The 26622-nt window shown below is 44.4% G+C and overlaps 1 protein-coding gene across 2 annotated transcripts in view; it reads right to left on the bottom strand.

Annotated features, from left to right (window-relative positions):
- Positions 1-26622, bottom strand: part of LOC115183748 (metallophosphoesterase MPPED2) — a 167423-nt gene that overhangs the window by 110517 nt on the left and 30284 nt on the right. For both annotated transcript variants that reach the window (XM_029744842.1, XM_029744844.1), the window contains exon 3: positions 17320-17501. In XM_029744842.1, the coding sequence (XP_029600702.1) occupies positions 17320-17501 (182 nt within the window). The remainder of the gene's footprint in view (positions 1-17319; positions 17502-26622) is intronic.

Genomic DNA, 26622 nt, shown 5'->3' with positions numbered 1-26622 from the left:
AAAGCTAATTGGAGTCAGGAGTTAACTAACCTGGAGAACAATCATTGAGACGAGATTGGAGATATTGGTTAGAGCTGCCTTGCCCTATAAAAAGCACATACAAATTTGAGTTTGCTATTGACAAGAAGCATTGCCTGATGTGAACCATGCCTCGGACAAAAGAGATCTCAGAAGACCCAAGATTAAGAATTGTTGACTTGCATAAAGCTGGAAAGGGTTAGAAAAGTATCTCTAAAAGCCTTGGTGTTCATCAGTCCACGGTATGACAAATGTTTATAAATGGAGAAAGTACAGCACTGTTGCTACTCTCTCTAGGAGTGGCCGTCCTGCAAAGATGACTGCAAGAGCACAGCACAGAATCTTCAATGAGGTTAAGAAGAATCTTAGTGTCAGCTAAAGACTTAAAGAAATCTCTGGAACATGCTAACATCTCTGTGGACGAGTCTACGATAAGTAAAACACTAAACAAGAATGGTGTTCATGGGAGGACACCACGGAAGAAGCCACTGCTATCCAAAAAAAAATCCTGCACATCTGAAGGCAAAAGAGCATCTGGATGTTCCACAGCACTACTGGCAAAATATTCTGTGGACAGATTAAACTAAAGTTGAGTTGTTTGGAAGGAACACACAACACTATGTGTGGAGAAAAAAAGGCACAGCACACAAACATCAAAACCTCATGCCAACTGTAAAGTATGGTGGAGGGAGCATCATGGTTTGGGACTGCTTTGCTGCCTCAGGGCCTGGACAGCTTGCTATCATCAAGAGAAAAATGAATTCCCAAGTTTATCAAGACATTTTGGACAACATTAGGCTATCTGTCTGCCAATTGAAGCTCAACAGATGTTGGGTGATGCAACAAGACAACGACCCAAAACAGAGAAGTAAATCAACAACAACTGGGTCAACCAATTATTAAATCCAAGTGTTTGCATACTTTTCCCACCCTGCACTGTGAATGTTTACATGGTGTGTTTAATAAAAAGATGAAAACAAGTAATTGTTTGTGTTATTAGTTTAAGCAGACTGTGTTTGTCTATTGTTTGTTGTAATTTAAATGAAGATCAGATTTATATAGAAGTCCAGGTAATTCCAAAGTGTTCACATACTTTTTCTTGCCACTGTACAGGTAAAGAGATCCACTGTCCTGATTCATCCCTTTACAACAGCCACACAGAGGTAACATACTAGTAAAGAGATCCACTGTCCTGATTCATCCCTTTACAACAGCCAACACAGAGGTAACATACTAGTAAAGAGATCCACTGTCCTGATTCATCCCTTTACAACAGCCAACACAGAGGTAACATACTAGTAAAGAGATCCACTGTCCTGATTCATCCCTTTACAACAGCCACACAGAGGCAACATACTAGTAAAGAGAGATCCACTGTCCTGATTCATCCCTTTACAACAGCCACACAGAGGTAACATACTAGTAAAGAGATCCACTGTCCTGATTCATCCCTTTACAACAGCCACACAGAGGCAACATACTAGTGAAGAGATCCACTGTCCTGATTCATCCCTTTACAACAGCCACACAGAGGTAACATACTAGTAAAGAGATCCACTGTCCTGATTCATCCCTTTACAACAGCCACACAGAGGTAACATACTGGTAAAGAGATCCACTGTCCTGATTCATCCCTTTACAACAGCCACACAGAGGCAACATACTAGTAAAGAGATCCACTGTCCTGATTCATCCCTTTACAACAGCCACACAGAGGTAACATACTAGTAAAGAGAGATCCATTGTCCTGATTCATCCCTTTACAACAGCCACACAGAGGCAACATACTAGTAAAGAGATCCACTGGGCTGATTCATCCCTTTACAACAGCCACACAGAGGTAACATACTAGTAAAGAGATCCACTGTCCTGATTCATCCCTTTACAACAGCCACACAGAGGCAACATACTAGTAAAGAGATCCACTGTCCTGATTCATCTCTTTACAACAGCCACACAGAGGTAACATACTAGTAAAGAGATCCACTGTCCTGATTCATCCCTTTACAACAGCCACACAGAGGTAACATACTAGTAAAGAGAGATCCACTGTCCTGATTCATCCCTTTACAACAGCCACACAGAGGTAACATACTAGTAAAGAGAGATCCACTGTCCTGATTCATCCCTTTATAACAGCCACACAGAGGCAACATACTAGTAAAGAGATCCACTGGGCTGATTCATCCCTTTACAACAGCCACACAGAGGTAACATACTAGTAAAGAGAGATCCACTGTCCTGATTCATCCCTTTACAACAGCCACACAGAGGCAACATACTAGTAAAGAGATCCACTGGGCTGATTCATCCCTTTAAAACAGCCACACAGAGGCAACATACTAGTAAAGAGATCCACTGTCCTGATTCATCCCTTTACAACAGCCACACAGAGGTAACATACTAGTAAAGAGAGATCCACTGTCCTGATTCATCCCTTTACAACAGCCACACAGAGGTAACATACTAGTAAAGAGATCCACTGTCCTGATTCATCCCTTTACAACAGCCACACAGAGGCAACATACTAGTAAAGAGATCCACTGGGCTGATTCATCCCTTTACAACAGCCACACAGAGGCAACATACTAGTAAAGAGATCCACTGTCCTGATTCATCCCTTTACAACAGCCACACAGAGGCAACATACTAGTAAAGAGATCCACTGTCCTGATTCATCCCTTTACAACAGCCACACAGAGGTAACATACTAGTAAAGAGATCCACTGTCCTGATTCATCCCTTTACAACAGCCACACAGAGGTAACATACTAGTAAAGAGAGATCCACTGTCCTGATTCATCCCTTTACAACAGCCACACAGAGGCAACATACTAGTAAAGAGATCCACTGGGCTGATTCATCCCTTTACAACAGCCACACAGAGGCAACATACTAGTAAAGAGATCCACTGTCCTGATTCATCCCTTTACAACAGCCACACAGAGGTAACATACTAGTAAAGAGAGATCCACTGTCCTGATTCATCCCTTTACAACAGCCACACAGAGGTAACATACTAGTAAAGAGATCCACTGTCCTGATTCATCCCTTTACAACAGCCACACAGAGGCAACATACTAGTAAAGAGATCCACTGTCCTGATTCATCCCTTTACAACAGCCACACAGAGGTAACATACTAGTAAAGAGAGATCCACTGTCCTGATTCATCCCTTTACAACAGCCACACAGAGGTAACATACTAGTAAAGAGATCCACTGTCCTGATTCATCCCTTTACAACAGCCACACAGAGGTAACATACTAGTAAAGAGATCCACTGTCCTGATTCATCCCTTTACAACAGCCACACAGAGGCAACATACTAGTAAAGAGATCCACTGTCCTGATTCATCCCTTTACAACAGCCACACAGAGGTAACATACTAGTAAAGAAAGATCCACTGTCCTGATTCATCCCTTTACAACAGCCACACAGAGGCAACATACTAGTAAAGAGAGATCCACTGTCCTGATTCATCCCTTTACAACAGCCACACAGAGGTAACATACTAGTAAAGAGAGATCCACTGTCCTGATTCATCCCTTTACAACAGCCACACAGAGGCAACATACTAGTAAAGAAAGATCCACTGTCCTGATTCATCCCTTTACAACAGCCACACAGAGGCAACATACTAGTAAAGAGATCCACTGTCCTGATTCATCCCTTTACAACAGCCACACAGAGGTAACATACTAGTAAAGAAAGATCCACTGTCCTGATTCATCCCTTTACAACAGCCACACAGAGGCAACATACTAGTAAAGAGAGATCCACTGTCCTGATTCATCCCTTTACAACAGCCACACAGAGGTAACATACTAGTAAAGAGAGATCCACTGTCCTGATTCATCCCTTTACAACAGCCACACAGAGGCAACATACTAGTAAAGAGATCCACTGTCCTGATTCATCCCTTTACAACAGCCACACAGAGGTAACATACTAGTAAAGAGAGATCCACTGTCCTGATTCATCCCTTTACAACAGCCACACAGAGGCAACATACTAGTAAAGAGATCCACTGTCCTGATTCATCCCTTTACAACAGCCAACACAGAGGTAACATACTAGTAAAGAGAGATCCACTGTCCTGATTCATCCCTTTACAACAGCCACACAGAGGTAACATACTAGTAAAGAGAGATCCACTGTCCTGATTCATCCCTTTACAACAGCCACACAGAGGCAACATACTAGTAAAGAGAGATCCACTGTCCTGATTCATCCCTTTACAACAGCCACACAGAGGTAACATACTAGTAAAGAGAGATCCACTGTCCTGATTCATCCCTTTACAACAGCAACAACATACTAGTGGAGAGATCCACTGTCCTGATTCATCCGTTTACAGCAGCAACAACATACTAGTAGAGAGATCCACTGTCCTGATTCATCCGTTTACAACAGAAACAACATACTAGTAGAGAGATCCACTGTCCTGATTCATCCATTTACAACAGCAACAACATACTAGTGGAGAGATCCACTGTCCTGATTCATCCGTTTACAGCAGCAACAACATACTAGTAGAGAGATCCACTGTCCTGATTCATCCGTTTACAACAGAAACAACATACTAGTGGAGAGATCCACTGTCCTGATTCATCCGTTTACAACAGCAACAACATACTAGTGGAGAGATCCACTGTCCTGATTCATCCGTTTACAGCAGCAACAACATACTAGTAGAGAGATCCACTGTCCTGATTCATCCGTTTACAACAGAAACAACATACTAGTGGAGAGATCCACTGTCCTGATTCATCCGTTTACAACAGCAACATACTAGTAGAGAGATCCACTGTCCTGATTCATCCGTTTACAGCAGCAACAACATACTAGTAGAGAGATCCACTGTCCTGATTCATCCGTTTACAGCAGCAACAACATACTAGTAGAGAGATCCACTGTCCTGATTCATCCGTTTACAACAGAAACAACATACTAGTGGAGAGATCCACTGTCCTGATTCATCCGTTTACAGCAGCAACAACATACTAGTAGAGAGATCCACTGTCCTGATTCATCCGTTTACAACAGAAACAACATACTAGTGGAGAGATCCACTGTCCTGATTCATCCGTTTACAACAGCAACATACTAGTAGAGAGATCCACTGTCCTGATTCATCCGTTTACAGCAGCAACAACATACTAGTAGAGAGATCCACTGTCCTGATTCATCCGTTTACAGCAGCAACATACTAGTAGAGAGATCCACTGTCCTGATTCATCCGTTTACAGCAGCAACATACTAGTAGAGAGATCCACTGTCCTGATTCATCCGTTTACAACAGCAACATACTAGTAGAGAAATCCACTGTCCTGATTCATCCATTTACAACAGCAACAACATACTAGTAGAGAGATCCACTGTCCTGATTCATCCGTTTACAACAGCAACAACATACTAGTAGAGAGATCCACTGTCCTGATTCATCCGTTTACAACAGAAACAACATACTAGTGGAGAGATCCACTGTCCTGATTCATCCGTTTACAACAGCAACAACATACTAGTGGAGAGATCCACTGTCCTGATTCATCCGTTTACAGCAGCAACAACATACTAGTAGAGAGATCCACTGTCCTGATTCATCTGTTTACAACAGCAACAACATACTAGTAGAGAGATCCACTGTCCTGATTCATCCGTTTACAACAGCAACAACATACTAGTGGAGAGATCCACTGTCCTGATTCATCCGTTTACAGCAGCAACAACATACTAGTAGAGAGATCCACTGTCCTGATTCATCCGTTTACAACAGAAACAACATACTAGTGGAGAGATCCACTGTCCTGATTCATCCGTTTACAACAGCAACAACATACTAGTGGAGAGATCCACTGTCCTGATTCATCCGTTTACAGCAGCAACAACATACTAGTAGAGAGATCCACTGTCCTGATTCATCCGTTTACAACAGAAACAACATACTAGTGGAGAGATCCACTGTCCTGATTCATCCGTTTACAACAGCAACATACTAGTAGAGAGATCCACTGTCCTGATTCATCCGTTTACAGCAGCAACAACATACTAGTAGAGAGATCCACTGTCCTGATTCATCCGTTTACAACAGCAACAACATACTAGTAGAGAGATCCACTGTCCTGATTCATCCGTTTACAACAGAAACAACATACTAGTGGAGAGATCCACTGTCCTGATTCATCCGTTTACAGCAGCAACAACATACTAGTAGAGAGATCCACTGTCCTGATTCATCCGTTTACAACAGAAACAACATACTAGTGGAGAGATCCACTGTCCTGATTCATCCGTTTACAACAGCAACATACTAGTAGAGAGATCCACTGTCCTGATTCATCCATTTACAACAGCAACAACATACTAGTAGAGAGATCCACTGTCCTGATTCATCCGTTTACAGCAGCAACAACATACTAGTAGAGAGATCCACTGTCCTGATTCATCCGTTTACAGCAGCAACAACATACTAGTAGAGAGATCCACTGTCCTGATTCATCCGTTTACAGCAGCAACAACATACTAGTAGAGAGATCCACTGTCCTGATTCATCCGTTTACAGCAGCCACACAGAGGCAACATACAGTGGCAAGAAAAAGTATTTGAACCCCTTGGAATTATCTGGATTTCTGCATCAATTAGTCATAAAATTAGATCTTCATCTAAGTCACAACAACAGACAAACACAGTCTGCTTTAATAACACACAAATTATTGTATTTTATATAGAATACATAATTTAAACATTCACAGTGTAGGTTGGAAAAAGTATGTGAACCCCTAGGCTAATTACTTCTCCAAAAGCTAATTGGAGTCAGGAGTTAACTAACCTGGAGAACAATCATTGAGACGAGATTGGAGATATTGGTTAGAGCTGCCTTGCCCTATAAAAAGCACATACAAAATTTGAGTTTGCTATTGACAAGAAGCATTGCCTGATGTGAACCATGCCTCGGACAAAAGAGATCTCAGAAGACCCAAGATTAAGAATTGTTGACTTGCATAAAGCTGGAAAGGGTTAGAAAAGTATCTCTAAAAGCCTTGGTGTTCATCAGTCCACGGTATGACAAAATGTTTATAAATGGAGAAAGTACAGCACTGTTGCTACTCTCTCTAGGAGTGGCCGTCCTGCAAAGATGACTGCAAGAGCACAGCACAGAATCTTCAATGAGGTTAAGAAGAATCTTAGTGTCAGCTAAAGACTTAAAGAAATCTCTGGAACATGCTAACATCTCTGTGGACGAGTCTACGATAAGTAAAACACTAAACAAGAATGGTGTTCATGGGAGGACACCACGGAAGAAGCCACTGCTATCCAAAAAAAAAATCCTGCACATCTGAAGGCAAAAGAGCATCTGGATGTTCCACAGCACTACTGGCAAAATATTCTGTGGACAGATTAAACTAAAGTTGAGTTGTTTGGAAGGAACACACAACACTATGTGTGGAGAAAAAAAGGCACAGCACACAAACATCAAAACCTCATGCCAACTGTAAAGTATGGTGGAGGGAGCATCATGGTTTGGGACTGCTTTGCTGCCTCAGGGCCTGGACAGCTTGCTATCATCAAGAGAAAAATGAATTCCCAAGTTTATCAAGACATTTTGGACAACATTAGGCTATCTGTCTGCCAATTGAAGCTCAACAGATGTTGGGTGATGCAACAAGACAACGACCCAAAACAGAGAAGTAAATCAACAACAACTGGGTCAACCAATTATTAAATCCAAGTGTTTGCATACTTTTCCCACCCTGCACTGTGAATGTTTACATGGTGTGTTTAATAAAAAGATGAAAACAAGTAATTGTTTGTGTTATTAGTTTAAGCAGACTGTGTTTGTCTATTGTTTGTTGTAATTTAAATGAAGATCAGATTTATATAGAAGTCCAGGTAATTCCAAAGTGTTCACATACTTTTTCTTGCCACTGTACAGGTAAAGAGATCCACTGTCCTGATTCATCCCTTTACAACAGCCACACAGAGGTAACATACTAGTAAAGAGATCCACTGTCCTGATTCATCCCTTTACAACAGCCAACACAGAGGTAACATACTAGTAAAGAGATCCACTGTCCTGATTCATCCCTTTACAACAGCCAACACAGAGGTAACATACTAGTAAAGAGATCCACTGTCCTGATTCATCCCTTTACAACAGCCACACAGAGGCAACATACTAGTAAAGAGAGATCCACTGTCCTGATTCATCCCTTTACAACAGCCACACAGAGGTAACATACTAGTAAAGAGATCCACTGTCCTGATTCATCCCTTTACAACAGCCACACAGAGGCAACATACTAGTGAAGAGATCCACTGTCCTGATTCATCCCTTTACAACAGCCACACAGAGGTAACATACTAGTAAAGAGATCCACTGTCCTGATTCATCCCTTTACAACAGCCACACAGAGGTAACATACTGGTAAAGAGATCCACTGTCCTGATTCATCCCTTTACAACAGCCACACAGAGGCAACATACTAGTAAAGAGATCCACTGTCCTGATTCATCCCTTTACAACAGCCACACAGAGGTAACATACTAGTAAAGAGAGATCCATTGTCCTGATTCATCCCTTTACAACAGCCACACAGAGGCAACATACTAGTAAAGAGATCCACTGGGCTGATTCATCCCTTTACAACAGCCACACAGAGGTAACATACTAGTAAAGAGATCCACTGTCCTGATTCATCCCTTTACAACAGCCACACAGAGGCAACATACTAGTAAAGAGATCCACTGTCCTGATTCATCTCTTTACAACAGCCACACAGAGGTAACATACTAGTAAAGAGATCCACTGTCCTGATTCATCCCTTTACAACAGCCACACAGAGGTAACATACTAGTAAAGAGAGATCCACTGTCCTGATTCATCCCTTTACAACAGCCACACAGAGGTAACATACTAGTAAAGAGAGATCCACTGTCCTGATTCATCCCTTTATAACAGCCACACAGAGGCAACATACTAGTAAAGAGATCCACTGGGCTGATTCATCCCTTTACAACAGCCACACAGAGGTAACATACTAGTAAAGAGAGATCCACTGTCCTGATTCATCCCTTTACAACAGCCACACAGAGGCAACATACTAGTAAAGAGATCCACTGGGCTGATTCATCCCTTTAAAACAGCCACACAGAGGCAACATACTAGTAAAGAGATCCACTGTCCTGATTCATCCCTTTACAACAGCCACACAGAGGTAACATACTAGTAAAGAGAGATCCACTGTCCTGATTCATCCCTTTACAACAGCCACACAGAGGTAACATACTAGTAAAGAGATCCACTGTCCTGATTCATCCCTTTACAACAGCCACACAGAGGCAACATACTAGTAAAGAGATCCACTGGGCTGATTCATCCCTTTACAACAGCCACACAGAGGCAACATACTAGTAAAGAGATCCACTGTCCTGATTCATCCCTTTACAACAGCCACACAGAGGCAACATACTAGTAAAGAGATCCACTGTCCTGATTCATCCCTTTACAACAGCCACACAGAGGTAACATACTAGTAAAGAGATCCACTGTCCTGATTCATCCCTTTACAACAGCCACACAGAGGTAACATACTAGTAAAGAGAGATCCACTGTCCTGATTCATCCCTTTACAACAGCCACACAGAGGCAACATACTAGTAAAGAGATCCACTGGGCTGATTCATCCCTTTACAACAGCCACACAGAGGCAACATACTAGTAAAGAGATCCACTGTCCTGATTCATCCCTTTACAACAGCCACACAGAGGTAACATACTAGTAAAGAGAGATCCACTGTCCTGATTCATCCCTTTACAACAGCCACACAGAGGTAACATACTAGTAAAGAGATCCACTGTCCTGATTCATCCCTTTACAACAGCCACACAGAGGCAACATACTAGTAAAGAGATCCACTGTCCTGATTCATCCCTTTACAACAGCCACACAGAGGTAACATACTAGTAAAGAGAGATCCACTGTCCTGATTCATCCCTTTACAACAGCCACACAGAGGTAACATACTAGTAAAGAGATCCACTGTCCTGATTCATCCCTTTACAACAGCCACACAGAGGTAACATACTAGTAAAGAGATCCACTGTCCTGATTCATCCCTTTACAACAGCCACACAGAGGCAACATACTAGTAAAGAGATCCACTGTCCTGATTCATCCCTTTACAACAGCCACACAGAGGTAACATACTAGTAAAGAAAGATCCACTGTCCTGATTCATCCCTTTACAACAGCCACACAGAGGCAACATACTAGTAAAGAGAGATCCACTGTCCTGATTCATCCCTTTACAACAGCCACACAGAGGTAACATACTAGTAAAGAGAGATCCACTGTCCTGATTCATCCCTTTACAACAGCCACACAGAGGCAACATACTAGTAAAGAAAGATCCACTGTCCTGATTCATCCCTTTACAACAGCCACACAGAGGCAACATACTAGTAAAGAGATCCACTGTCCTGATTCATCCCTTTACAACAGCCACACAGAGGTAACATACTAGTAAAGAAAGATCCACTGTCCTGATTCATCCCTTTACAACAGCCACACAGAGGCAACATACTAGTAAAGAGAGATCCACTGTCCTGATTCATCCCTTTACAACAGCCACACAGAGGTAACATACTAGTAAAGAGAGATCCACTGTCCTGATTCATCCCTTTACAACAGCCACACAGAGGCAACATACTAGTAAAGAGATCCACTGTCCTGATTCATCCCTTTACAACAGCCACACAGAGGTAACATACTAGTAAAGAGAGATCCACTGTCCTGATTCATCCCTTTACAACAGCCACACAGAGGCAACATACTAGTAAAGAGATCCACTGTCCTGATTCATCCCTTTACAACAGCCAACACAGAGGTAACATACTAGTAAAGAGAGATCCACTGTCCTGATTCATCCCTTTACAACAGCCACACAGAGGTAACATACTAGTAAAGAGAGATCCACTGTCCTGATTCATCCCTTTACAACAGCCACACAGAGGCAACATACTAGTAAAGAGAGATCCACTGTCCTGATTCATCCCTTTACAACAGCCACACAGAGGTAACATACTAGTAAAGAGAGATCCACTGTCCTGATTCATCCCTTTACAACAGCCACACAGAGGCAACATACTAGTAAAGAGATCCACTGTCCTGATTCATCCCTTTACAACAGCCACACAGAGGTAACATACTAGTAAAGAGATCCACTGTCCTGATTCATCCCTTTACAACAGCCACACAGAGGCAACATACTAGTAAAGAGAGATCCACTGTCCTGATTCATCCCTTTACAACAGCCACACAGAGGTAACATACTAGTAAAGAGAGATCCACTGTCCTGATTCATCCCTTTACAACAGCCACACAGAGGTAACATACTAGTAAAGAGAGATCCACTGTCCTGATTCATCCCTTTACAACAGCCACACAGAGGCAACATACTAGTAAAGAGAGATCCACTGTCCTGATTCATCCCTTTACAACAGCCACACAGAGGCAACATACTAGTAAAGAGATCCACTGTCCTGATTCATCCCTTTACAACAGCCACACAGAGGCAACATACTAGTAAAGAGAGATCCACTGTCCTGATTCATCCCTTTACAACAGCCACACAGAGGCAACATACTAGTAAAGAGAGATCCACTGTCCTTATTCATCCCTTTACAACAGCCACACAGAGGCAACATACTAGTAAAGAGAGATCCACTGTCCTGATTCATCCCTTTACAACAGCCACACAGAGGCAACATACTAGTAAAGAGATCCACTGTCCTGATTCATCCCTTTACAACAGCCACACAGAGGCAACATACTAGTAAAGAGAGATCCACTGTCCTGATTCATCCCTTTACAACAGCCACACAGAGGCAACATACTAGTAAAGAGATCCACTGTCCTGATTCATCCCTTTACAACAGCCACACAGAGGTAACATACTAGTAAAGAGAGATCCACTGTCCTGATTCATCCCTTTACAACAGCCACACAGAGGCAACATACTAGTAAAGAGATCCACTGTCCTGATTCATCCCTTTACAACAGCCACACAGAGGTAACATACTAGTAAAGAGAGATCCACTGTCCTGATTCATCCCTTTACAACAGCCACACAGAGGCAACATACTAGTAAAGAGATCCACTGTCCTGATTCATCCCTTTACAACAGCCAACACAGAGGTAACATACTAGTAAAGAGAGATCCACTGTCCTGATTCATCCCTTTACAACAGCCACACAGAGGTAACATACTAGTAAAGAGAGATCCACTGTCCTGATTCATCCCTTTACAACAGCCACACAGAGGCAACATACTAGTAAAGAGAGATCCACTGTCCTGATTCATCCCTTTACAACAGCCACACAGAGGCAACATACTAGTAAAGAGATCCACTGTCCTGATTCATCCCTTTACAACAGCCACACAGAGGTAACATACTAGTAAAGAGATACACTGTCCTGATTCATCCCTTTACAACAGCCACACAGAGGTAACATACTAGTAAAGAGATCCACTGTCCTGATTCATCCCTTTACAACAGCCACACAGAGGCAACATACTAGTAAAGAGAGATCCACTGTCCTGATTCATCCCTTTACAACAGCCACACAGAGGCAACATACTAGTAAAGAGATCCACTGTCCTGATTCATCCCTTTACAACAGCCACACAGAGGTAACATACTAGTAAAGAGATCCACTGTCCTGATTCATCCCTTTACAACAGCCACACAGAGGCAACATACTAGTAAAGAGATCCACTGTCCTGATTCATCCCTTTACAACAGCCACACAGAGGCAACATACTAGTAAAGAGAGATCCACTGTCCTGATTCATCCCTTTACAACAGCCACACAGAGGCAACATACTAGTAAAGAGAGATCCACTGTCCTGATTCATCCCTTTACAACAGCCACACAGAGGCAACATACTAGTAAAGAGAGATCCACTGTCCTGATTCATCCCTTTACAACAGCCACACAGAGGTAACATACTAGTAAAGAGAGATCCACTGTCCTGATTCATCCCTTTACAACAGCCACACAGAGGCAACATACTAGTAAAGAGATCCACTGTCCTGATTCATCCCTTTACAACAGCCACACAGAGGCAACATACTAGTAAAGAGATCCACTGTCCTGATTCATCCCTTTACAACAGCCACACAGAGGTAACATACTAGTAAAGAGATCCACTGTCCTGATTCCTCCCTTTACAACAGCCACACAGAGGTAACATACTAGTAAAGAGATCCACTGTCCTGATTCCTCCCTTTACAACAGCCAACACAGAGGTAACATACTAGTAAAGAGATCCACTGTCCTGATTCCTTCAGACACAAAGACATCTCTCTCTCTTCTTTTCTCCTTTCCCTCCTTTATTTCTCTGGTTTCTTGCATTATTCCCCCTCTTTAAAACATCTCTCCAGGCATCAGTGTTCCTGTCTTTCTTGGCCCTGTCTCTCTCACTGTAGTCCTCCTCTTTTCTTGGGTCTCCTCTTTTCTGTGCTAGTTATTGTCAGTTATAGAGAACAGGTCTGCTGACACAGACAGAATAACAGCCTTGTGTTCTGCTCTCAGCCAGTCAATCAGTCACCCAGCCAGCCAGTCATTCAGTCACCAAACCAGCCAGCCAGCCAGTCAGTCACCCAGTCAACCAGCCAGTAAGACAGTCACCCAGCCAGCCAGCCAGTCAATCAGTCACCCAGCCAGCATGTCATTCAGTCATTCAGTCACCAAACCAGCCAGCCAGTCAGTCACCCAGTCAACCAGCCAGTAAGACAGTCACCCAGTCAGTCAGTCAACCAGCCAGCCAACCAGCCAGCCAGCCAGCCAGCAAACCAGTCACCCAGCCAGCCAATTAATCAACCAGCCAGACTGTCAATCAACCAGCCAGACAGTCAGTCACCCAGCCAGTCAATCAATAAGCCAGCCAGCCAGTCGCCCAGCCAGCCAGCCAGTCAATCAACAAGCCAGCCAGCCAGCCAGTCAGCCAGCCAGTCAGTCAACCAGCCAGTCAGCCTGTAACCCAGCCAGTCAGTCAGTCAACCAGCCAGTCAGTCAGCCAGCCAGTGCTCAGTTTAAACCGGATAATGACAGACGTTGCGCTCCAAATAACACCAAGCCATTTTCCACTTTGGTGTACATCGATTCACTATTATGACCACAGTCCTCTAATATACACACACACACTTTATGTCTGTCTGTGTTGACAGATGGAGGGGCTATACAGAACTCTGTCTCCTCACCAGGCTGTATCTCAGCTGACATGACACCGAGGTATACATAGGGCATGGACACTGAGTGGACACACACACACACACACACACACACACACACACACACACACACACACTTGTGACAGTGCCCAGCATGAGGTCTGATGGCTCGTGAAGTCTGTCAGTGTGTGTGTGTGTGTGTGTGTGTGTGTGTGTGTGTGTGTGTGTGTGTGTGGGGGGGGGGGGATTAGGACCCTTACACCTGGCAGCACAATAGAGAGACAGATTGGCACAGCAGACGGGCACTGTGGCGCCACTCACTCTCTGGCCCTCATTGTCACCCCAGTGGCTCAGAGTGTGTCTCAGGGAGGTGTGTCTCAGGGAGGTGTGGCCCAGGGAGGTGTGGCTCAGGGAGGTGTGTCTCAGGGAGGTGTGGCTCGGAGTGTGGCTCAGGGAGGTGTGGCTCAGAGTGTGTCTCAGGGAGGTGTGGCTCAGGGAGGTGTGGCTCAGGGAGGTGTGGCTCAGAGTGTGTCTCAGGGAGGTGTGGCTCAGAGTGTGTCTCAGGGAGGTGTGGCTCAGAGTGTGTCTCAGGGAGGTGTGGCTCAGAGTGTGTCTCAGAGTGTGTCTCAGGGAGGTGTGTCTCAGGGAGGTGTGGCTCAGAGTGTGTCTCAGGGAGGTGTGGCTCAGGGAGGTGTGGCTCAGAGTGTGTCTCAGGGAGGTGTGGCTCAGGGAGGTGTGGCTCAGAGAGGTGTGGCTCAGAGAGGTGTGGCTCAGAGAGGTGTGGCTCAGGGAGGTGTGGCTCAGGGAGGTGTGGCTCAGAGTGTGTCTCAGGGAGGTGTGGCTCAGAGTGTGTCTCAGGGAGGTGTGGCTCAGGGAGGTGTGGCTCGGAGTGTGTCTCAGGGAGGTGTGTCTCAGGGAGGTGTGGCTCGGAGTTTGTCTCGGGGAGGTGTGTCTCAGGGAGGTGTGTCTCAGGGAGGTGTGTCTCAGGGAGGTGTGTGCAGATCATGCGTGTGTGAATGTTAATTTATCTTTTCATATCAGAATTGTATGCTAAAATTAGAACACCTACTCATTCAAGGGGCTTTCTTTATTTGTACTATTTTCTACATTGTAGAATAATAGTGAAGACATCACAACTAAGAAATAACTCATATGGAATCATGTAGAACCAAAAAAGTGTTAAACAAAATCAAAATATATTTAATATTTGAGATTCTTCAAATAGCCACCCTTTACCTTGATGACAGCTTTGCACACTCTTGGCATTCTCTCAACCAGTCACCTGGAATGCAGTTCAATTAACAGGTGTGCCTTCTTAAAAGTTAATTTGTCAAATTTATTTCCTTGATAATGCGTTTGAGCCAATCAGTTGTGTTGTGACAAGGTAAGGGGGTGTATAAAGAAGACAGCCCTATTTGGTAAAAGACCAAGTCCCTATTATGGCAAGAACAGCTCAAATAAGCAAAGAGAAACGACAGTTCATCATTACTTTAAGACATGAACGTCAGTCAATCCGGAAAATTTCAAGAACTTTGAAAGTTTCTTCAACTGTAGTCGCAAAAACCATGAAGTGCTATGATGAAACTGGCTCTCATGAGGACCGCCACAGGAAAGGAAGACCCAGTTACCTCTGCTGCAGAGGATAAGTTCATTAGAGTTACCAGCCTCAGAAATTGTTGCCCAAATAAATGCTTCACAGAGTTCAAGTAACAGACACATCTCAACGTCAACTGTTCAGAGGAGACTGTGTGAATCAGGCCTTCATGGTCAAATTGCTGCAAAGAAACCACTACTAAAGGACACCAATAAGAATAAGAAATTTACTTGGGCTAAGAAACACGAGCAATGGACATTAGACCGGTGGAAAATTGTCCTTTGGTCTGAAGTCCAAATTTGAGATTTTTGGTTCCAACCGCTGTGTCTTTGTGAGATGCGGTGTGGGTGAACCATTTATCTCCGCATGTGTGTTTCCCACCGTAAAGCATGGAGGAGGAGGTGTGGAGGTGCTTTGCTGGTGACACTGTCTGTGATTTACAGAGGTTGAACAAAGAATTGAAGGAAGGGGTGCCAATAATTGTGGCAGACATATTTGAGAAAAATATTTGTTTTATGTTTAGAATTTATTTTTTCTTTCAATTATTTTACTTTAATTAAAAGCCTGTTCTGCTCATATTTACCAGGGGTGCCAATATTAGTGGAGGGCACTGTACAGTATTTAGAATTCAAGGCACATGTAACCAGCATGGCTACCACGGCATTCTGCAGCGATACACCATCCCATCTGGTTTCGGCTTAGTGGGACTATCATTTGTTTTTCAACAGGACAATGACCCAACACAACTCCAGGCTGTGTAAGGGCTATTTGACCAAGAAGGAGAGTGATGGAGTGCTGCATCAGATGACCTGGCCTCCACAATCACTCAACCGCAACACAACTGAGATGGTTTGGGATGAGTTGGACCGCAGAGTGAAGGAAAAGCAGCCAACCAGTGCTTTGCATATGTGGGAACATCTTCAAGACTGTTGGAAAAGCCTTCCAGGTGAAGCTGGTTGAGAGAATGCCAAGAGTGTGTAAAGCTGTCATCAAGGCAAAGGGTGGCTATTTGAAGAAGCTCAAATAAAAAATATATTTTGATTTTTTTAACACATTTTTGGGTTACTACATAATTCCATATGCGTTATTTCATAGTTTTGATGTCTTCACTATTATTCTACAATGTAGAAAATAGTTTAAAAAAAAGAAAAACCCTTGGGTCAGGGGTTAACTGCGCAGTGTGTGTTAGGTCACAGGGGTTAAACTGGGTACTTAGGCCACCAGTCAGGGTAGCTGACACCATTGTGTCTGTCACTGTCACTGTTCGTCCTTCCGTGTGTTTGAGTGTGATTTCATGTGTGTGTACAAACGAGTGTGTGCATATGTGTGTATAAATATGAGTGAGAAAATGTGGAAACTTACACGTCCCCTTGGGAATGTGGGTACTGTACGCCTCTCTCTCTCTCTCTCTGTGTGTGTGTGTGTGTGTGTGTGTGTATATGCATGCATCATGTATGTGTGTACTGTACCTAGCCAGTCGTTGAACTTCTTGACCTCAGAGGGCAGGCCCAGCTCAGTGAAGTCTCCCGTGTGGAGCAGCACGTCACCATAGGGCATCTGGATCCCATCTGTACGGGAGTGTGTGTCCGACACACACACAAACCGCGTGTGTCCTGCTGGCTTAGGAGTGTCATACAGGGTAGGGTCCACCCTGAGAGAGACAGAGAGACAGAGAGAGACAGAGAGAGACAGAGAATATTAAAGAGGAAAGAAAGAGGGAAAGAGAAAATATAGAGAATAGAGGTGTATTCAGAGACACATCCTGTCCTACAGTAGCTGTATTCAGAGACACATCCTGTCCTACATTAGCTGTATTCAGAGACACATCCTGTCCTACAGTAGCTGTATTCAGAGACACATCCTGTCCTACAGTAGCTGTATTCAGAGACACATCCTGTCCTACAGTAGCTGTATTCAGACACACATCCTGTCCTACAGTAGCTGTATTCAGACACACATCCTGTCCTACAGTAGCTGTATTCAGAGACACATCCTGTCCTACAGTAGCTGTATTCAGACACACATCCTGTCCTACAGTAGCTGTATTCAGACACACATCCTGTCCTACAGTAGCTGTATTCAGAGACACATCCTGTCCTACAGTAGCTGTATTCAGACACACATCCTGTCCTACAGTAGCTGTATTCAGACACACATCCTGTCCTACAGTAGCTGTATTCAGACACACATCCTGTCCTACAGTAGCTGTATTCAGAGACACATCCTGTCCTACAGTAGCTGTATTCAGACACACATCCTGTCCTACAGTAGATGTATTCAGAGACACATCCTGTCCTACAGTAGCTGTATTCAGAGACACATCCTGTCCTACAGTAGCTGTATTCAGAGACACATCCTGTCCTACAGTAGCTGTATTCAGAGACACATCCTGTCCTACAGTAGCTGTATTCAGACACACATCCTGTCCTACAGTAGATGTATTCAGAGACACATCCTGTCCTACAGTAGCTGTATTCAGACACACATCCTGTCCTACAGTAGATGTATTCAGAGACACATCCTGTCCTACAGTAGCTGTATTCAGAGACACATCCTGTCCTACAGTAGCTGTATTCAGACACACATCCTGTCCTACAGTAGCTGTATTCAGAGACACATCCTGTCCTACAGTAGCTGTATTCAGACACACATCCTGTCCTACAGTAGATGTATTCAGAGACACATCCTGTCCTACAGTAGCTGTATTCAGAGACACATCCTGTCCTACAGTAGCTGTATTCAGAGACACATCCTGTCCGACAGTAGCTGTATTCAGAGACACATCCTGTCCTACAGTAGCTGTATTCAGACACATCCTGTCCTACAGTAGCTGTATTCAGAGACACATCCTGTCCTACAGTAGCTGTATTCAGACACACATCCTGTCCTACAGTAGCTGTATTCAGACACACATCCTGTCCTACAGTAGCTGTATTCAGAGACACATCCTGTCCTACAGTAGCTGTATTCAGACACACATCCTGTCCTACAGTAGATGTATTCAGAGACACATCCTGTCCTACAGTAGCTGTATTCAGAGACACATCCTGTCCTACAGTAGCTGTATTCAGAGACACATCCTGTCCTACAGTAGCTGTATTCAGAGACACATCCTGTCCTACAGTAGCTGTATTCAGACACACATCCTGTCCTACAGTAGATGTATTCAGAGACACATCCTGTCCTACAGTAGCTGTATTCAGACACACATCCTGTCCTACAGTAGATGTATTCAGAGACACATCCTGTTCTACAGTAGCTGTATTCAGAGACACATCCTGTCCGACAGTAGCTGTATTCAGAGACACATCCTGTCCTACAGTAGCTGTATTCAGACACACATCCTGTCCTACAGTAGATGTATTCAGAGACACATCCTGTCCTACAGTAGCTGTATTCAGAGACACATCCTGTCCTACAGCAGTTGTATTCAGAGACACATCCTGTCATACAGTAGCTGTATTCAGACACACATCCTGTCCTACAGTAGATGTATTCAGAGACACATCCTGTCCTACAGTAGATGTATTCAGAGACACATCCTGTCCGACAGTAGCTGTATTCAGAGACACATCCTGTCCTACAGTAGCTGTATTCAGACACATCCTGTCCTACAGTAGCTGTATTCAGAGACACATCCTGTCCTACAGTAGCTGTATTCAGACACACATCCTGTCCTACAGTAGCTGTATTCAGACACACATCCTGTCCTACAGTAGCTGTATTCAGAGACACATCCTGTCCTACAGTAGCTGTATTCAGACACACATCCTGTCCTACAGTAGATGTATTCAGAGACACATCCTGTCCTACAGTAGCTGTATTCAGAGACACATCCTGTCCTACAGTAGCTGTATTCAGAGACACATCCTGTCCTACAGTAGCTGTATTCAGAGACACATCCTGTCCTACAGTAGCTGTATTCAGACACACATCCTGTCCTACAGTAGATGTATTCAGAGACACATCCTGTCCTACAGTAGCTGTATTCAGACACACATCCTGTCCTACAGTAGATGTATTCAGAGACACATCCTGTCCTACAGTAGCTGTATTCAGAGACACATCCTGTCCGACAGTAGCTGTATTCAGAGACACATCCTGTCCTACAGTAGCTGTATTCAGACACATCCTGTCCTACAGTAGCTGTATTCAGAGACACATCCTGTCCTACAGTAGCTGTATTCAGAGACACATCCTGTCCTACAGTAGCTGTATTCAGACACACATCCTGTCCTACAGTAGATGTATTCAGAGACACATCCTGTCCTACAGTAGCTGTATTCAGAGACACATCCTGTCCGACAGTAGCTGTATTCAGAGACACATCCTGTCCTACAGTAGCTGTATTCAGACACATCCTGTCCTACAGTAGATGTATTCAGAGACACATCCTGTCCTACAGTAGCTGTATTCAGAGACACATCCTGTCCTACAGTAGCTGTATTCAGAGACACATCCTGTCCTACAGCAGTTGTATTCAGAGACACATCCTGTCATACAGTAGCTGTATTCCTCAGAGACACATCCTGTCATACAGTAGCTGTATTCCTCAGAGACACATCCTGTCCTACAGTAGCTGTATTCAGAGACACATCCTGTCCTACAGTAGCTGTATTCCTCAGAGACACATTCTGTCCTACAGTAGCTGTATTCCTCAGACACATCCTGTCCTACAGTAGCTGTATTCCTCAGAGACACATCCTGTCCTACAGTAGCTGTATTCCTCAGAGACACATCCTGTCCTACAGTAGCTGTATTCAGAGACACATCCTGTCCTACAGTAGCTGTATTCCTCAGAGACACATCCTGTCCTACAGTAGCTGTATTACTCAGAGACACATCCTGTCCTACAGTAGCTGTATTACTCAGAGACACATTCTGTCCTACAGTAGCTGTATTCCTCAGAGACACATCCTGTCCTACAGTAGCTGTATTACTCAGAGACACATCCTGTCCTACAGTAGCTGTATTCCCCAGAGACAAATCCTGTCCTACAGTAGCTGTATTCCTCAGAGACAAATCCTGTCCTACAGTAGCTGTATTCCTCAGAGACACATCCTGTCCTACAGTAGCTGTATTCCTCAGAGACACGTCCTGTCCTACAGTAGCTGTATTCAGAGACACATCCTGTCCTACAGTAGCTGTATTCAGAGACACATCCTGTCATACAGTACCTAAATTCAGAGACACATCCTGTCCTACAGTAGTTGTATTCCTCAGAGACACATCCTGTCCTACAGTAGCTGTATTCCTCAGAGACACAGTCTGTCCTACAGTAGCTGTATTCAGAGACAAATCCTGTCCTACAGTAGCTATATTCCCCAGAGACACATCCTGTCCTACAGTAGCTGTATTCAGAGACACATCCTGTCCTACAGTAGCTGTATTCCACAGAGACACATCCTGTCCTACAGTAGCTGTATTCGTCAGAGACACATCCTGTCCTACAGTAGCTGTATTCCTCAGAGACACATCCTGTCATACAGTAGCTGTTTTCAGAGACACATCCTGTCCTACAGAAGCTGTATTCAGAGACACATCCTGTCCTACAGCAGCTGTAGTCAGAGACACATCCTGTCCTACAGTAGCTGTATTCAGAGACACATCCTGTCCTACAGTAGCTGTATTCAGAGACACATCCTGTCCTACAGTAGCTGTATTCCTCAGAGACACATCCTGTCCTACAGTAGCTGTATTCAGAGAAACATCCTGTCCTACAGTAGCTGTATTCCTCAGAGACACATCCTGTCCTACAGTAGCTGTAGTCAGAGACACATCCTGTCATACAGTAGCTGTATTCCTCAGAGACACATCCTGTCCTACAGTAGCTGTAGTCAGAGACACATCCTGTCCTACAGTAGCTGTATTCATAGACACATCCTGTCCTACAGTAGCTGTATTCATAGACACATCCTGTCCTACAGTAGCTGACACCAGGTCAGTATAAATGGTAGAATGAGGGCGCTAGCTGCAGAACCCTGTAAATCAGAGCATTAGGCTGGAGATCAAAAACTGCTTTCATTCAGGTCCAACTTTAAAAACACTGTTATCCTCCCAAGTCCACTGCACGTAAAGGGCTAGGGTTAGGGTTCTACTGCAAGAGACCAGGATGGACACATACTGAAAGCAGGACCAACATGGTCAGTCCCTCTTTGTTCTTCTAACATGAGAAAATTAGAGACTTGTGAGAATTTTTTGGGAAAATAAATGATTCTGTGTCTAGATTTTCACAAACTCCCCAACAGAGTAGCTTTTAGTGGCTTGCCTTTGTGTGAAACATAAAATAAAATGATCATAGATGTCATCTGTAGTTAAAGATTACATCAATTGGAGCTGCTAAATCACGTTAATTCAACATAATTCATGATGGAAAAATGATTCACATTTATTTCATAAAAAGGTAAAAGGATTATTTTTTTTTGCCAATAGTCACGAAGGGAAAAAAATCTTGAAAAAAGTCTGATTCTTTTTGGTGGCAAATTGGGGGAAGGGTGTTAAATTAAAAACTGTATTTTTCTGTCCATTTGTGAAAAGAAAAATCACTTAGACCCTGGTCTCGTCTGGGCATCCTTTTATTTATGTCAGCTAAAAAAGGAAGAAAAAGGATGGAGAGCGTTTGAAAGGAGTGAGAGAAAATCTTGTCAGTAATTGAAGTCAGCAATGTGCAATCCCCCACACTCTGCCAATAGGCCATTATTTCATTAGGAGATGAGATGTCACAGACAACATCAGCCCCATAATCAACACATATGTCTCCCTCCAACCTGACACACACACACACACACACACACACACACACACACACATATAATTAACAGAGATGGGAGTGAAATACATTATGAAACAAAGAAAAAGCTCTTCAAAAATCAGTCTGAAAAGGACCATTATTAAATTGCTTCACTAATAAGGCTCCCAAATGCTCTGCAGTTCAGATCACCAGATATGGGTTCTTCTTATAAGGTAAAGATGGTGCTCTCCCTCCTTTTCAGCAGAACCTTTCATCCATGCAGTGATTTAGGTCGGGGGCCTGCTTGCCTACAGCTTGTGAGGCCAGGCAGGCAGGGTTTCCTCTACCATGTCTTAGGCAGGAAGGTCCCCATTCTAGCTCTGTTACCCACTGCCTAGAAAAGCATCTGGCTTTTATAAACATGTTGGTGCAGCCTAACATGCTGTCTCAGTAGCCTTTATAAACATGTTGGTGCAGCCTAACATGCTGTCTCAGTAGCCTTTATAAACATGTTGGTGCAGCCTAACATGCTGTCTCAGTAGCCTTTATAAACATGTTGGTGCAGCCTAACATGCTGTCTCAGTAGCCTTTATAAACATGTTGGTGCAGCCTAACATGCTGTCTCAGTAGCCTTTATAAACATGTTGGTGCGGCCTAACATGCTGTCTCATTAGCTTTTATAAACATGTTGGTGCAGCCTAACATGCTGTCTCAGTAGCCTTTATAAACATGTTGGTGCAGCCTAACATGCTGTCTCAGTAGCCTTTATAAACATGTTGGTGCAGCCTAACATGCTGTCTCAGTAGCCTTTATAAACATGTTGGTGCAGCCTAAAAGGCTGTCTCAGTAGCCTTTATAAACATGTTGGTGCGGCCTAACATGCTGTCACTGTAGCCTTTATAAACATGTTGGTGCAGCCTAACATGCTGTCTCAGTAGCCTTTATAAACATGTTGGTACAGCCTAACATGCTGTCTCTGTAGCCTTTATAAACATGTTGGTGCGGCCTAACATGCTGTCTCAGTAGCCTTTATAAACATGTTGGTGCAGCCTAACATGCTGTCTCAGTAGCCTTTATAAACATGTTCGTGCGGCCTAACATGCTGTCTCAGTAGCCTTTATAAACATGTTGGTGCGGCCTAACATGCTGTCTCAGTAGACTTTATAAACATGTTGGTGCGGCCTAACATGCTGTCTCAGTAGCCTTTATAAACATGTTGGTGCGGCCTAACATGCTGTCTCAGTAGCCTTTATAAACATGTTGGTGCAGCCTAACATGCTGTCTCAGTAGCCTTTATAAACATGTTGGTGCAGCCTAACATGCTGTCTCAGTAGCCTTTATAAACATGTTGGTGCAGCCTAACATGCTGTCTCAGTAGCCTTTATAAACATGTTGGTGCGGCCTAACATGCTGTCTCAGTAGCCTTTATAAACATGTTGGTGCAGCCTAACATGCTGTCTCAGTAGCCTTTATAAACATGTTGGTGCGGCCTAACATGCTGTCTCAGTAGCCTTTATAAACATGTTGGTGCGGCCTAACATGCTGTCTCAGTAGCCTTTATAAACATGTTGGTGCGGCCTAACATGCTGTCTCATTAGCCTTTATAAACATGTTGGTGCGGCCTAACATGCTGTCTCAGTAGCCTTTATAAACATGTTGGTGCGGCCTAACATGCTGTCTCAGTAGCCTTTATAAACATGTTGGTGCAGCCTAACATGCTGTCTCAGTAGCCTTTATGGTGCAGCCTAACATGGTGTCTCAGTAGCCTTTATAAACATGTTTGTGCAGCCTAACATGCTGTCTCAGTAGCCTTTATAAACATGTTGGTGCAGCCTAACATGCTGCCTCAGTAGCCTACCTCTGGGAATATAAAAGGAGCCTCTGATAAAGCTGGGCCATATGGATGGAGAGGTTGACTGTTGGTCCAGACCTATTTATCTCCCTGGTGTTGAGAGGCTGACTGTAGGTCCAGACCTATTTATCTCCCTGGTGTTGAGAGGCTGACTGTAGGTCCAGACCTATTTATCTCCCTGGTGTTGAGAGGTTGACTGTAGGTCCAGACCTATTTATCTCCCTGGTGTTGAGAGGCTGACTGTAGGTCCAGACCTACCTATCTCCCTGGTGTTGAGAGGCTGACTGTAGGTCCAGACCTACCTATCTCCCTGGTGTTGAGAGGCTGACTGTAGGTCCAGACCTACCTATCTCCCTGGTGTTGAGAGGCTGACTGTAGGTCCAGACCTACCTATCTCCCTGGTGTTGAGAGGCTGACTGTAGGTCCAGACCTACCTATCTCCCTGGTGTTGAGAGGCTGACTGTAGGTCCAGACCTATCTATCTCCCTGGTGTTGAGAGGCTGACTGTAGGTCCAGACCTATCTATCTATCTCCCTGGTGTTGAGAGGCTGACTGTTGGTCCAGACCTATTTATCTCCCTGGTGTTGACTGGTTGACTGTTGGTCCAGACCTATCTATCTCCCTGGTGTTGAGAGGCTGACTGTAGGTCCAGACCTATTTATCTCCCTGGTGTTGACAGGTTGACTGTAGGTCCAGACCTATTTATCTCCCTGGTGTTGAGAGGCTGACTGTAGGTCCAGACCTATTTATCTCCCTGGTGTTGAGAGGTTGACTGTAGGTCCAGACCTATTTATCTCCCTGGTGTTGAGAGGCTGACTGTAGGTCCAGACCTACCTATCTCCCTGGTGTTGAGAGGCTGACTGTAGGTCCAGACCTACCTATCTCCCTGGTGTTGAGAGGCTGACTGTAGGTCCAGACCTACCTATCTCCCTGGTGTTGAGAGGCTGACTGTAGGTCCAGACCTACCTATCTCCCTGGTGTTGAGAGGCTGACTGTAGGTCCAGACCTACCTATCTCCCTGGTGTTGAGAGGCTGACTGTAGGTCCAGACCTACCTATCTCCCTGGTGTTGAGAGGTTGACTGTAGGTCCAGACCTACCTATCTCCCTGGTGTTGAGAGGCTGACTGTAGGTCCAGACCTACCTATCTCCCTGGTGTTGAGAGGCTGACTGTAGGTCCAGACCTACCTATCTCCCTGGTGTTGAGAGGCAGACTGTAGGTCCAGACCTACCTATCTCCCTGGTGTTGAGAGGCTGACTGTAGGTCCAGACCTACCTATCTCCCTGGTGTTGAGAGGTTGACTGTTGGTCCAGACATATTTATCTCCCTGGTGTTGAGAGGTTGACTGTTGGTCCAGACCTACCTATCTCCCTGGTGTTGAGAGGCTGACTGTAGGTCCAGACCTACCTATCTCCCTGGTGTTGAGAGGCTGACTGTAGGTCCAGACCTACCTATCTCCCTGGTGTTGAGAGGCTGACTGTAGGTCCAGACCTACCTATCTCCCTGGTGTTGAGAGGCTGACTGTAGGTCCAGACCTACCTATCTCCCTGGTGTTGAGGCTGACTGTAGGTCCAGACCTATTTATCTCCCTGGTGTTGAGAGGTTGACTGTAGGTCCAGACCTATTTATCTCCCTGGTGTTGAGAGGCTGACTGTAGGTCCAGACCAACCTATCTCCCTGGTGTTGAGAGGCTGACTGTAGGTCCAGACCTACCTATCTCCCTGGTGTTGAGAGGCTGACTGTAGGTCCAGACCTATTTATCTCCCTGGTGTTGACAGGTTGACTGTTGGTCCAGACCTATTTATCTCCCTGGTGTTGACAGGTTGACTGTTGGTCCAGACCTACCTATCTCCCTGGTGTTGAGAGGCTGACTGTAGGTCCAGACCTATTTATCTCCCTGGTGTTGACAGGTTGACTGTTGGTCCAGACCTATCTATCTCTCTGTGACCAGCTGTTCAACTCAAACTTAAATGAAAACGTAGCAGCGGAGAAAATTATATTTGCTATTGACTCGGGTGCAGTAAATAAGTCCCTGTTTGTTGTGTGTGTGTGTAAAGCATGGACACACAGAAACAGCACACACACACACATACATACACACACACGTAGCTGATTAGATTTGGTCCACTGTGGCCGAGACGTCCTGGAGCTTTAGACGATTCGACAGTTCTAGTTATGGAAGAGGCATTGG

This window comes from Salmo trutta, unplaced genomic scaffold (assembly GCF_901001165.1).
Source record: "Salmo trutta unplaced genomic scaffold, fSalTru1.1, whole genome shotgun sequence".
NCBI lineage: Eukaryota > Metazoa > Chordata > Actinopteri > Salmoniformes > Salmonidae > Salmo > Salmo trutta.
The sequence above is the reverse complement of the archived record's forward strand: the minus strand, read 5'-3'. Positions and strand labels throughout refer to the sequence as shown.